General features: G+C 42.1%; 1 protein-coding gene across 5 annotated transcripts; it reads right to left on the reverse strand.

The window, feature by feature from the left end:
• Window positions 1-349: 349 nt before the first annotated feature.
• Window positions 350-8,910, reverse strand: MRPL42 (mitochondrial ribosomal protein L42). Of its 5 annotated transcripts, none has more exons than XM_080623265.1 (6): window positions 8,829-8,910; window positions 6,774-6,936; window positions 4,928-4,991; window positions 3,893-4,004; window positions 2,484-2,647; window positions 350-1,188 (listed from the first exon to the last, which is right to left on the reverse strand). In XM_080623265.1, the coding sequence occupies exons 2-6, from the start codon at window positions 6,853-6,855 to the stop codon at window positions 1,143-1,145; spliced, it is 468 nt and encodes a 155-aa protein (XP_080479391.1). In that variant the 5' UTR covers window positions 6,856-6,936; window positions 8,829-8,910; the 3' UTR covers window positions 350-1,142. The 5 variants fall into 5 exon arrangements, with proteins under 5 accessions (XP_080479391.1, XP_080479393.1, XP_080479392.1 ...); XM_080623267.1 differs by having other exon boundaries at window positions 6,774-6,958; window positions 8,818-8,893; XM_080623266.1 differs by having other exon boundaries at window positions 6,774-6,958; window positions 8,829-8,890.
• Between the last annotated feature and the right edge of the window lie 5,900 nt (window positions 8,911-14,810).

The raw sequence follows: 14,810 nt of genomic DNA on the forward strand, positions 1-14,810 counted from the left end.
TTCCAAGCTGACCCATCTGAAGGCTGATGCCTAAAACTGTAGACCAGAGTAAAGAATTTCATTTTCCTGAAGAACATAAAAGGCTAGATGACAAAATATTATAATAGCAGAAGCTTTTAAGCACTACAAATTGCTAAAGCTATGAAGTAGAATAAAACAAAAATTTCTTTAATTTAAAGCATTTTATGTCATAAAAGGCAAATCCTTCCCGCTAGGTCTGCGAGAAAGAGCTGGGAGTCTTCACTGATTACCTTGCTGAGGCAAAGAACTTTTCCTCCCCTGAGCTACAGCTATTCTGATTTACATAGGAACACAGCACCGTCACTGAATGGTAAATGGGGTGGGGTATAAAACACAAACCGAGCAACTCCCTGCCCCGAACTATGAATACACACACAAGTTCTCTCAGCTATTTGGGATTGCTGGGTGATTTAGAAAGGCGAGTTGTTATGCCTTGGATGCTAAAATGTAACCAAATTGGCCAGTTTTCAGTACCTGACAATAAGCCTTAAATACAATCACTTGGCTGATATTAAATATTATATTTATGATATATTATGATATATTATGATATATTATTATATATTTAATATGATATATTAAACATGGAATCAGGTATCTTACAAGTGTAATAGAAGCAGCAAACCTATTTCACTCGTTTCATAAATACCTCATATAATATTTTTTATCAATACTCTGTAAGACCTCAGTGTTCAAGCTCACCTGCATTTCAGTTACTAGATTTCTAAAAACATAACTATCCTCCCAGAGTAACACCAAACCCTAACATGTCCAGTTCTGGACCTCCCATTCTGACACAAGGCTTCTATGCATTCACTTTACCAATGATAAGCCTCTGACCAAGTTTAATCAGAACACTCCAACACCTGCGGTATCCAGCTCTAAGACCAGGTCATTGGCTGACCATGCTCGTACAACAGCTGTCACTGAACCCTTGCTTCATTAGTGCCATTTTGTCATTTTTCTGTCAACTTGCTGAAGTAGAAGAATAAGAATCAAATTTAGCTAAGCATGTTTTTGTTATAGCACTCGCACAGAACTGCCAAACATCTCACTTTCCGTAATTTTTATTTCCAGTAAAGATTACTGGTAATGTGCTGATGAACAAGAAGTTATCCCAATTATCGGTCTTTGGGAGGATTAGGATTCCTGCGTCTTCTATGATACCTAGAAGAAAAAAAGGCTGCAGTGAATGAAAGCTTTGGACAGTCTTGGATTTACCTCATGCTTTCACCCCCAGCAAGTGATCTCAGGTTAGACAAGTAAAACACAAGTTACACAAGCACAGCCTATCCACCACTCCGATGTCATCTCTGTTGTTTGTGGAGTTACATAATGCTGATCATTTCTGTTGCTACGTCTGCTACAAGAATGCAATAATTCAGTCAGTTCTACAGCTGAGTAGGTACAAAGACTGCTGTTTATTCTTAACCCTTTGTCTGAAGTCAATTTTATTATTACATGGTGCTTTTCCTCTGGCTAAAGTGATTGCTACAGAACAAAGAGACTTGATGCTTAAAGGAGTGGTGCCAGATTGTACATTAAATAGTGTAATATTTTGCTGACAAACTAAAAAAACAAATTCTGACAACAAAAAAAATGATCCTACTTTTCCCTCTTAATTACCCACCCTAAACCAAGGAAGATCCTGTTTGATGCTCATTAAAATGACAGATGCCCTTTGGCCATAGAAAACTCCACCATTTCATTCATTTTATCTACTCCCAAAGCACAACAATTAAAGTTTCCTGGGGATTAAAAAAAAAAAAAAAAAAAAATATATATATATATATTCTGCCTGTATCAACCCCCCACAGCTATGAAATTAGCAACTACCAAAAGACGTAGTAGCAGACTGGGAAGAAGTAATACAAACCAGAATGCTGGGTATTTTCATGGGTCTACCTGAGTGTATATAGTTCCTCTTTAAGCTGTCATGCACCTGTGCAGCTCTCCTCCTCCCAGCTTTCTGAATACAAGGCACACAGAGGTGCAACCTTCACCATTCAAATGGGAAATCTCTACTATCCTTAAGTCTGAGAACTGCCCTATTGTTTTTTTTTCTCTGAAGAGTCATTAAGAAATAGACAGTGCAAGTTTCCAGGCTGTGTCTGGTCATGTCCATTGAGGGTATTTTACCTACTAGATTCTTTCATGCAACTTTGATAACCACCTGACTAACTAGATGTATGAGAAATTATGAGTAACTAACTAGATGGTATGAGAAATTTCTCCTCTGTGACATCTTTCATAGTGGCAAAGGCTACCAAAAGGGCAGCATTAAAAAACCCTAATGGAATTCAGTTTTCCATTGACACAATGCTGCATTTAAGGTTTTATGCAATAGCCCATGTACTAACAGTATCCTGTCTCACATGACTTACCCGAGGTTGAATCTGGTCATTAAGTTATTCCTCTATTTCCCTTTACCTCCAGAAGGAAGAAACATTGAAAATACTTACTGTCCCACAGGATACCAGCGATGTTTTGTTGTGTAAAACATTTTGCTGAGCTCTTCGATTGTGGGACCTTGATCATTCTTTAGCTCTTTTTCATTCAATCTGGATTTCAAAACTTGATCAAGGTTTTCTTCTTTATTATTCACTGGATCTGGTCGTGGTATGGGCTATGAAAACAGTAGTGTATATATATTTCCCTTTTCTGAGAAAAATCAAAAGCCAAGCTACACAGATAGCATTACTCTTGACAGCTGAAGCCAAAGGAATACAGAAAAATTCCTGCAATTGTAAAAGCTGTTCACCACCCCCCACCCACCCACCCAAAGCACCAACGTGGAGCAGATGTCTAGAAAACTAATTACCATGCATGCTACAGCTGATTACACTACCCCTAAAATCAGCACTGCTGTCATCGTTACTGCTAACTTCATCCTTAAAATTCACCTGCGAATCAAAAGCTTCACTTATACTAATCCAAAAGTATTCATATTATTTCTATTTAGAAATTTATTCATAGTGATAAACACTACCACTAAAAAAGCTTTTACATGATGTGTGCCTTGGAGAAGAATGTCACTTCCTAATTGTTTGTGCATCTGCTAAGACCAAGATGTTTGTTTTCAACCTGAAACCTAACTCCTAGCACCATTACAAGCATTTTTCCTTGGTTTAGTCTTTTTCTGAGACATATGCAACTGATACATTTAAAAATATTGGTATATAACTTGCAGGCAAAGAGTGAAAAAATGTTTTAAGTTTTCAATGGAGAATTTTCACATTGGGTACTTCAGCACCACGGCTACCATTTGTAGTGTTTTACTAGCATGAGAACTGGAAATTGAAACAAATAATATATACTAGAAAAGCTTTTCTAAACTTACTTTCATCTGTGTAAAGAACACACTGTAAGTACTGCTGATAGATAAAAAAATCGGTATTTATAAAGTTTTTTTGTAGTGTTTATAAGCCCAGAGTACTGAAGAGAATGCAAAGCGTGAGTTGAAAACAGCAGCACTTTGTTATATTCTCTTGCCCAGACTGCAACGTCTGTACATCAGGATGTGTGAACTATAACCTGCATTCCAAACATCCTCTTGAGGAGTACACTCATATAGACACTAGTTTTCTCTGAAGTGCACAACTATCTGAGTGCCTCATTTAATTCTATTTGAGTTACTATAGGCCGTGCTATCTGAGCATTTTTCTCTGCCACTTTCCCTCAATTCACCTAAGAACAAGGTCCTCACAGCAGCAGCTACATTCATTGTTCACTAACTTCAGACATGCTGATCACATGCTAAAAAGTATCTCAGTATTTCAAATGAAAAAAAAGATAACCTCAAGACTCAAAATTATAAACTACTTATGCCTTTACAAGAGTACAAAATATAAATGTATACATTTGGACCTACTTTTGTATGCTCATATGGAATCTCAAGCGACGGGTGGTAGCAGACAATTGTCTTCAAATCTGATGTCACTGCAAGTTCCACTTTGCTATAAAAATAGAAACTCAAATATACGCTTTACAATTTTCAGAAACGCTGAACAAATAAACAGCCCAAGTCCCAAAGAAACTAGATTTGCCCCTGCATTTACGAATTCTTAAGAATCTTCTATAAAATAAACCCATATGAATTAACAGTCACAAATACTTGATCTGAACCTCCTCTTTTCTGCCCCTTTGCCCCCTCCACCCTCCTCACCATCATCTTCATGTTTCTTTTTTGGATGAAGAGGAAGAAAGGGCTGAAAGAAAGTAGCTGGGTTAGAAAAAAAATCTCTAACGCTTCAGATAATTGCATGTAAAACTGTATCAACAAATGGGGAAAGATGATCTCTAGGACAACATGCCTTTATAAGAAGTATGGCACTTACAAAAGAAAGAATAGGAGATAAAGCTCTGTTTGGGGTTCCAATTTTTACATTTGGTACAAGATGACGAGCATGATGAACAGACACTACTGAGATGTTCCTTGAGGAAATACGACTTTTTTCATCTTCCTTCCTGTTCCCATGACACATTATCTTCCTAAAACCTTGTAGGACTTGGATGCTGGTGTTTCCCACTATACTTGTATTGTCTTTTCTGGTTTCTACACAACTTTCTCATACAGCAGCACAAAAATATCTGGATTTTGTCTTAACAACAAGCATCAATGAAAACAACTGCTTTTAGCTATTTTCATTAGCAAAACTGCAGGGGTACTGCGGTCAGCACCATGTTTAAAATGAGCCCTGCATGATTTTTCATTATGCTTACTTTTTGAAATACTGACTTCATAATTATTATGATCAGAAACAGTACATTAGTTGAAATTATTACAGATATCCAAAACTGGCAGAAGGTGTATTTGATACCATTATATGACAATTTCACAACAGAGAAAATAGCCTTGGAATAAATGTCACATGAAAAGGCCACACATGAAAGCACATTTAAGTACCAGTTGTAGTCTTCAGGGAGAACTGAATATGTAGATTTATGGCAAGCATGATACACAGCTCCATCTGCAAGAAAAAAAAGAAAAAAGAAAACCACAAAAAAAGCACAAACCCAAATAAAAACCACTAACATAAAAACAAGCAGCGCTGTGCCAAGTTTAAGAATGTTTACATTTTCATTCTAAGTCTGAATTGGGGATTATAATCATTGTCAGTTTTCAATTAACATAACCCAAATACTTTCTAAAGAGACATTCACTTTACTACACAGATTTATAGTGCAAACAAAAACTACAGTATCTAGGTAGCTATGGTCTACATTTACCTTTCCGGTTGTATTGTTTTCCTAAGGAAAACCACAGTATGAACAAAATACCTACAGATTTGACCATTAAGAGTATATTCTATATATATGCAAAGAACATTACCTCATGACTTACATGCATGATCATCATTTCATTCATAGCAATATTTATTATTAAAAAAAAAAAAAATCAAATTTTTACTTCACTGGTGACTTCTGTATGTGCTATACAAAACACAAAACTATCATGTCTTGGTTGCAGTAACCCCAGAGAACTTTACCCTTTTCCCCAGGTTCCTGCAGCTCCACTCCAGGCAAAGAAATCACTAGTAAATTACAAGTAGTAAAGAAAGCCAAAAGCATCCAGGACTGTACTAAGTGGATGGAGGGATGGGATTACCTCCCTCTACTCAGCACCTATTACACCACATCTAGGTCCTATGACCAGTTTGGGGTCCTTTTAATAAAAGATGAACTGGCGTGAGTTCAAAGGCCCACCTAGATAGTGAGGGCTGTAGCACCTGCTCTGTGAGGAGAGGTTGAGGGATGGGAGCTGGCTCAGCCTGAAGCAGAGGCAGCTTTGGGGAAACCTAAAAGCAGCCCTCAGTGACTGTTTATGACGGTTGGGGTTACTGAGGCGAGGGAGCCAGTCTGTTCAGTGGTGCACAGTGGAAGGACATGAAACACCACCCTCAATTGAAACGAGAGGCTCTGGCTGGATACACAAAGAAACATTTTCCTCCTGAGGCCAGCCAGGCAATGGGACTGGGGCCCAGCCACGCTTGTGCTCTTGGAGACTTCAAAGGTGAAGCTGGACAAGGCCTTGAGCAACCTGGTGTGACTGCAGAGCTGAGCCTGCTCTGAGTGGGAGGTTGGACCACACACCACCCAAAGTCTCTTCTAACTGAGTTTTCCCACAGTTCCATTCCTATTTTTTCATAAAATCATTTAGGTTGAAAGATACTTTTAAGATCATAAAGCTCCGTCGAGATATTGCTGCAATAGTTCATATTTCTTCCTAGGATTCTTCCTAAGATTTCTTTCTCCTCCTTGCCCACTAACCTCTAAAATGTAACATGTCCGTTATGTTTTCTCAGTTCCTGTCTTTTCTACTGCCTTTACTACCTCCGCTGCATCTACCTATTGACACCCAAAACACACATAAAAAGCTAAGAAATAACATTGCCTGTTTTCACTTCACTGTTTATATTGAGTAATGAGATCTTGCTGTAGCCTTTTTTCTCACCACTGTTTGAAAAAAATAGATTTAAATTTAATTAAAATCAAACACAGTGGTAAGAGGAGTGGTATTGACAAGCAAATTAATAAATTAGCAAAGCACCATATGTGGCCCACAGAAGCTTTAAGAGGAAAAAAAAGTCAAAACAAGATCCCCTTTAATTATCAGCAGAGAAGATGGAATATTAGACTTGATTGTACTCAAATAAAAATTGACTTCCACACTCTCATTACTTTAAGCAGCACAGGAAAGAGGCTCTCAACAAATTTTAATACAGGTTTTCTGCAGTTTCATCACTACTTACTCTGCAGCAGGGCCTGCTTACAAGCTGCTACTGAACGCATCCAGAAGAGGCTGGACCACACAGTTCTAAGGGATGTTGCCATGCTGGCAGCAGAGAAGAAACCAGTCCTGGACAAGATGGAACTCAAATGGACATCGTATCCTTTTTTCCTGCAGAATACCCTCTGAAAGAAACCAGTTTCAAAGCTGTTCAGAGTAGAAAAGACCAACATTTTAATTTCTTGAATATCATAAAGTTAAATAAAATGTGTGCAATAGGTTATTATTTATCAGTGGTTTAGAAGTCCTTTAGTTAAGATACTCGCACCTGCCTCCTTAGTAGTCAGTTGCTGAGAGGTACTCTTTGAAGGTACATCATCAATGTTATAAAAAAGGTTTCCAAGCTTTGGTCTTCTCAGTTTTTATACTAATACTTACTTAAGTTTTGCATCCTTCCTTCTGTGTACTCCACAGAATTATTCCCAAAACATGCTTTCCTTGTTTGCGATGTAAATACCATCACCCAGTATAAAAATAGAAGTACTTATCCTCAACACTTGCTGTAGTTACAAACTGGCTAGATGCTGCTGCCTTCATCCATCTCAAAAGCTATACACCTAAAATAGCAGCCTTCCAGTATCTGAAGGGGGGCTATAGGGATGCTGGGGATGGACTATTCATTAGGGACTGTAGTGACAGGACAAGGGGTAACAGGTTAAAACTTAAACAGAGGAAGTTTAGATTTGATATAAGGAAGAAATTCTTTACTGTCAGGTGGTGGGAATGGGTTGCCCAGAGAGGTTGTGAATGCTCCATTCCTGGCGGTGTTCAAGGCCAGGTTGGACAAAGCCTTGGGTGACATGGTTTAGTGTGAGGTGTCCCTGCCCATGGCAGGGGGATTGGAACTAGATGATCTTAAGGTCCTTTCCAACCCTAACTATTCTATGACTAAAAGCTACAAAATGCCATTTAGAATACCTCAAATGTTACCTGAATGTCACAGAAGCAGAAAGACACATAAACATCTTAAGTTTTCATTTGCTACAGGGGGGGGAGGGGGGGAAATGTTTTGAAGAGGAATGTATAATGATGCCTAAAACCCACATAATTGGAGACAGTTTAGACACAGTCATGAAAAAATAAACAAGAAACGAGATCTCTTTAAAACTACATTTAGTGCTTCAGAACATTACCAAAAGTGTGCACTTTACAGTTGCAGCAACTAACTGTTCATAATTTTCTTTACTGGTGACAAGTGCTGCTGAATCTAGAGAACACTAACCCAGCACTTGCAGCGGCTACTCACAACTTGCTTTTGAAGCTCATTAACAAAAAGGTGTGAGAAATAGGGTGGCTCTGGACCACCTTGTTCCAGGACGGGCTGTGACACCTGCCTGTCCTTGGCCTTGCCTCAAGGACAGTTCAAATCGGGGTGCTCCTGCCCCTGAGACAGCACACATTAAACCCTTAAAGGGCTGTCAGCAGCAAGCAACAATACAAAGCCTGACACTTCTATTAATAATTATTTAGCTTTAAAAAAGTCATTAATCTGTTAAAGCAAGCAAATGAGTGCCCATTATAAAAACAAATCTGCAAGCTATTAAATGGAACCATAGAATAGTTTGGGCTGGAAGGAACCTTAAGTATTACTGAGTTCCGACTCCCTGCCATATGCAGGGATACCTCCCACTAGACCAGGTTGTTCAAAGCCCCATCCAACCTGACCTTGAAGATCCTAGCAGACTACAAACCACAGCAATTTAACCCCTCTGAAAGCACGCGAACCTTGTTCCCCTGGCCCATTTCAGAGGCCTGCCTTGCCATGCCCCTGTATCAGCCGAGCACACATAGTCACTACCGATAAAACCCAGGGTGGGCTGCCCGGCGCCGGCCTCCGCCGAAGCGGCGCGGCCCAGCCTTGCCCCCGCCCGCCTCCTGGCTGCCTCGCCTGATCCGCAGACGGCAGCGCTTTCCCGGCGCGCAGCTCAACAGCCTGGCCCGACAATCTCAGCCAGGCGGGAACAACGACCACCCGCCTCCGCCCGCCACTACGGCCCAGCGGTTACCTTCAGCATACCTTCAACAACCCGCAACCGCCGCAGCACAGGAAACAGCGCTAAACACCATTCCGCTTCCGCCGGCAGCCCCCCCCCCCGCGGCACGCCGGGACACGTAGTGCGGACAGCCCTGTGGGCGGGGCCTACCGCGGGCGGAGTGCGCTGCGGCCTCCTTCCGTGCCCAGCGCTGTCCGGCCCCGGTGATAAGCCGTGAGGCGCTTTAGCAAGCGGCTGCGGCGGCAGTAGAGCCACCCTTTGGCTGGCGGGGTTGGCCCCTGATGGCGGCGAGGAGCAACAGGCCGAGCTGGCGGGCAGCGGGCAGACACCCACCCACCCACCCGTCCTCGCCCTCGGTGCACCCTAAAGGTCCCAGGGCGGGTTTCGGGTCAGGGCGGTGCTCAGACGCCCGGGTTGGGGGTGCTGGAGTTCTCTGGCATCGGCTGTTAGACTCGGAGAGAGGGCTGGGGTCCCGCAGCAGGCAGCAGCGCACCTGCCTCTGCTGGGGATGTGCTAGTGTTGTATTAGCTGTGGGATAGCCCCCTCAGTTCCTGTAGTCTGACCCATAGAAACATAGAGTCGTTTAGGTTGGAAAAGATCGTGGAGTCCAGCTGTTACCCTAGGACTGCCAAGTCCACCACTAAACCATGTCCCGAAGTGCCACGTCTGCATGGTTTTTGAACACTTCCAGAGACAGTGATTCCATCAATGTTCCAGTGCTTAACAACCTTTTTGGTGAAGAAACATTTCCTAATATCCAATCTAAATCTCCCCTGGTGCAGCTTGAGGCCATTACTTCTTCTCCTATTGCTTGTGACTAGGGAGAGGAGACCAGCCAGCCACCTTGCTCCATCCTGCTTTCAGGTAGCTGTAGATAGTGATAAGGTCTTTCCTGAGCCTTCTCTTCTCCAGACTAAACAACCCCAGTTCCCGCAGCTGTTCCTCACCAGACTTGTGCTCCAGACCCTTCACCAGCTCCATTGCCCTTCTCTGGACCCGCCCCAGCACCTTAATATCTCTCTTGCAATGAGGGACCCAGAACTGAACTCAAGATTTGAGGCTCAGCCTCACCAGTGCTGAAGGGACATCCCTGACATTATTGGTTATTTCACAAGCTTGTGAGCACAGTCTTCTTGCTGTCCAGGTTACATTACACAGTGGTTGCAGCAGCTCCCTCTATTCCGCCTGCCAAACTTCACAGTACCTGTAATACCTTTTCACAGGGAAGGCCTGAGCTTTATGTACACGAAATAGCACATTTCAAATATTTAGGGCATGCAGAAAACTCATATGAATGCCCCAGGCACACTGCTCTGAGGCTACTTGCTTTGCTTCTTACAGAGTCATGAAGCTGTTTGAAGACAGCATTACATTTACTGACATTGATGAAGGACAAAGGAGAGACAAAACCCAGTTACCTGACCTGCTGCTCTGGTACCTGGAACGGCTCAGGCACCATAAGCTTCCACATGCCCATGAAGCATCTCTAAGTCACATCAGCCAACTGTGTCTCAGTTCCTTTCACAGAATGACTCTTTCAGAGAGTCTTGGGTAATGCCTTCTAAAGAGGCTGCCATCTCTTCCAGAGGTCCTCAAACCATGGCATCTTTTCTGGTAATTGGCTGCAGTGCAGCAGTGTCACACAGTCGTTGCTGGAAGCCTCTTGATTTCAGCGATGTCTAACTTTGTTCTGTTCCTGCAGAGTTATAGTTACACTGATAACTTCCAGAAGTGTGGCAAAAGTATAGCTAAAAGTCATGACTAGAGAGCTGATTGTTCTCATTAGCAGTACCAAAGGTTTCTTTTTTAATTCATCGTTGTCCTGACTGTGGGAGATGGAAGACCTCCATTCTGGGTTTTCTTGCAATATTAGGCTCGGTAAGCTATAGAGACAGGGGGCAGATATGGGCCAAAATGTTTTATGTACTACTGGGAGAGATACAATTGAGGTGGGAGATCTCCTCTCCACTACGAGTCTCCGCCACGTTTGTGGAGATCAGCTGTCTCCATCATTCCCACCGAGTTTCTACACTCAGCTACAGCAAAGTCTGACCCGGGCTCAAGCACCAGACTGAAGCAACACAGTCCTATGCATCTTCTGTTGTGTACCAGCTCATTATTCCCATGAGGAAATCGTTGTAGTAGGGTGAGGGCAGCCCTTGGATGAAAAGTAGCCTTTTGAAGCTGAGTACAAGCAAGGTAGTGGTTATGCTGGTGGGCAGAGAAAACATGTTCAGGATTTTAAGCTTGTTCTCATTTCCTAGGCTATATTAAGTAAAATTAAGGCTTCCGTGACTTATCTTGAAGGTGCTCATGACTGAGTTGTCATTGCTTCTTTAAAAGGTTGCCAAAGCTCAGTGATGATGATGGCTGTGGTTGACACCTCTGATTTTTAGATGCTTTATCAAAAGGATATCGTTCATCCACACAGGAGATGAAAATCCTTTGCTGTTGAGTGAAAATGTTGAAATTAACTCCCTTCACAGCTGGAGACCACTGCAAATCACACCTGCTTCTTTCTCTCCAGTGTAAGACACATTGGTTTTGACTTATCCACTCTACATTGAGCAGCATCTATTAGAAAAAATAATATTTAAAAACCTCTCTCTAGCCACTTACTTAGAAAATTGTCCTCTCGATGTGCTTGAGTGTGTTAAGTCATCAATATAAACCTTCCGTGGTGCTGCTGCATTACTGTTTCCTATATCCTGCAAAGTCCTGCACCTGGGTCAGGGCAATCCCAAGCACAGATCCAGGCTGGGTAGAGAATGGATTGAGAACAGGCCCAAGGTGAGGGAACTGGGGGTGTTACTAGATGAGAAATTGAACATTACCCAGCAGTGGCACTCGCAGCCCAGAAAGCCAACTGTATCCTGGGCTGCATCAAAAGGAGCGTGACCAGCAGGTCAAAGGAGGTGATCCTGCCCCTCTACTCTGCTCTCGTGAGACCTCACTTGGAGTATTGTGTGCAGTTCTGGTGTCCTCAACATAAAAAGGACATGGAACTGTTGGAACAAGTCCAGAGGAGGGCCACGAGGATGATCAGGGGACTGGAGCACCTCCTGTATGAAGACAGGCTGAGAAAATTGGGGCTGTTCAGTCTGGAGAAGAGAAGGCTGCGTGGAGACCTCACAGCAGCCTTCCAGTATCTGAAGGGGGCCTACAAGGATCCTGGAGAGGGACTGTTCATCAGGGACTGTAGTGATAAGACAAGGGGGAATAGCTTTAAACTGAAAGAGGGTAGAGTTAGATTAGATATAAGGAAGAAGTTCTTTACTGTGAGGGTGGTGAGGCTCTGGCACAGGTTGCCCAGAGAAGCTGTGGCTGCGTCATCCTTGGCAGTGTTCAAGGCCAGTTTGAACAGGGCCTTAAGCACCCTGGTCTAGTGGAAGGTGTCCCTCCCCATAGCATGGGGGTTGGAACTAAATGGTCTTTAAGGTCCCTTCCAACCTAAAACATTCTATGATATCAATTTATTTGCTTTTATCAAGACTTTTTTTTTTACTCATCAGTGCCCTGTGTATGTCCAGAGGAACTGCACACACACACTCCCAGGTCTGTGAGCTCTCACCAGACACAAGTTTGGAAATAGATGATCTTAAGGTCCTTTCCAACCCTAACTATTCTATGATTCTATGAAAAAGTAGAGTTTCTGATGCTGCTGCTGAACGTGACCAATAGGTCTTCTAATGGTGGGGTTTTATAGGCTGGTGGTATTCAGTTGTTAGCAGCTAAGGAGCTAACTCATCAATGAGGTTGTAAAGAACAGCAGAAGATCTTGAATGTGAAGGGTTTTTTGTCTGTTTGTTTAATAAATGTTGCACCACACGGCAGTCTGTACTGTTTGGTTTCAATGACTGTGGGTTTTTTTCCCCACATAGCAAATGCTGCATGGTTCTCTGGAGGGAATTTCTGATTCCTCTCAGGAGAATCAGCCACCGGGAGGATTACTGGTACCTGTTGCCTACTGCTCGCACATCTTTAGTCTTCTCTTTCCTATTACTGCAACGGAATATCACTTGTAAGGTTCATCAGAAATTGCTAGCAATCTTCTGTCCCTTGTGTGAACTCACTGGGAACACTTGATAGCCCTCTGGAATCCTGATTCACAAAACAGCCTTCACTAGATTTTTTAGATCATAAAAAGGGCTTTATACCCTTATTGCATAGCTAGCTTTAAATTATAACCTGTGGGCATTTCTGTAATGATTTCATTCTGGAAATGTGTGCTTTCAAAACACCACTGTATTGGCAAGCCTTGTAACTTAAATCCTGGTTCTAAAAGTCTGCAATTGAAGGTGCTGCAGAACTTGATTTTTTGATACCTAAACTGCAATATCTGTTGAGCTTCCAGGCTATTTTTAGATTATTTCTATAAAAAGATTCTTTTAGAAGACGGTAGGTGAGGTCTGCCCCCTCCCTGATGCATAATGTTCTGTGAATCTGTTCTTAGAAGCATGTTCTGACAGATTACAACTTTCTGGTAGGGAGATGGGAATTGCTTAAGGACAGCTTAGAAGCATGACTACACACTTCTCCAGCACGTCTGGAGAGGGGGTTATTAATAACTGCCAATGGCCTTGCTTGCTTTAGCAGGTTGTAGATAGCAAAGAGGAAACTTGCTCACTCTGTACTGGCTCAGTGGAAAGGAGGTTGCTCCCTCCATTAATGGGGGGGATGCTGTGGAGGCTCTTATGGTCACCTCTGGGACTTCACGGCTTCAAAAACCTGGAAAATTTTCTTTCTAGGCTGCTGTCTCACTGAAGGAAACCCATCACCTGTTCTTACTTGAACAGTTGGTTACGAACTTCTCCAGGAAATGGTAAAACAGTTGAGCTATTTTTAGGCAACAAGTGCCATACAGTAATGAGGGCGGCACTGCGTTGGGTGGCTCTGTTGTAGAAGAACAAATCTATAAATCAGAGCTGGTGCCTGGATTAGCGTGGGTTTTGTGTAAGCAGTTGCACACACACATGCACCTCTTCTGGGAAATGGAACATTGGGACTTGGCTGTTCTAGCTCTTTTGCTGCATATGTAGGAAATTGTTTCTCAATAGAATTGTTCAGACTGTTCATTAGCAAACTGGATATAAATATTTAATTTTTCATTGAAAGCAATGTTCCAAGATCTTCCAGGAATAAGCTTTTGGTTTCCTTTGTTTCCTTTAAACCTGAAGTAGAAAAGGTACTATATAATCACACCTGCGTGTGGAATTGGATTTGTGAATGGATGGGTTTGTTTTATTGCAAACTGGGGTCTTAACAATGGATATGGATGAGCCTTCACTCCTGGAATGGCATACTTAATCTTTGTGAGGTTATTCTGTAAATTTAGGGTACAAGTTTCTAATGAGACATTGTAGTTTAGTTGTGGTATTAATTCTCAAATCTTCTCAAGTTATGCTGTAGCCAGACAGATTTCTGTAGTTTAAGTCAATCTGTAAACACCCAGAGTAAACACCAAGGCTCATATCAATAGTTTATCTTCATCCATTAGCAGATCTCACACCATCTCACCACTGGTCCATATGGTTACTGATAAGGAGTCAAGCAGCAACTGTAAATAACAGATGAAAAAACTAAAATGCCCATAGTGGTCATATGCAGCCTGAGTAATTGGTGTTCCTGTTGATTACTGTAGTTCAAGTAAGCAATATTATGCCTCCATTCAAGCAGCCACTTAATGAGAAGCAATTAACGGTTATTTGCTACAGTGAAGGCTCATACTTGTAGCATCCCATTCTGATGTTTTAAGTTTGTAAAACATATAACTGGTGGGCTTGGTGGATTTGTTTCTTCTCTCAGCACAGTTTCACCCAGCATTGCCAGTTAAGATCGTTCAAAAATAGTCCAGTGACTCTTACACTTAGTGCTGAGTGAAAAACACTGCACTTCTGTGCTTCAGTTTCACCATTTGGACATAAGGATTGTAACAACTCTTGTAAAATACTCTGTGATTTACTGAAGAACATTTAAAGATAAAATCTAAACACTACTGTAAGAAT

The sequence above is a fragment of the Psittacula echo genome (genome assembly GCF_963264785.1).
Source record: "Psittacula echo genome assembly, chromosome: 1".
In the NCBI taxonomy this organism is placed as follows: domain Eukaryota; kingdom Metazoa; phylum Chordata; class Aves; order Psittaciformes; family Psittacidae; genus Psittacula; species Psittacula echo.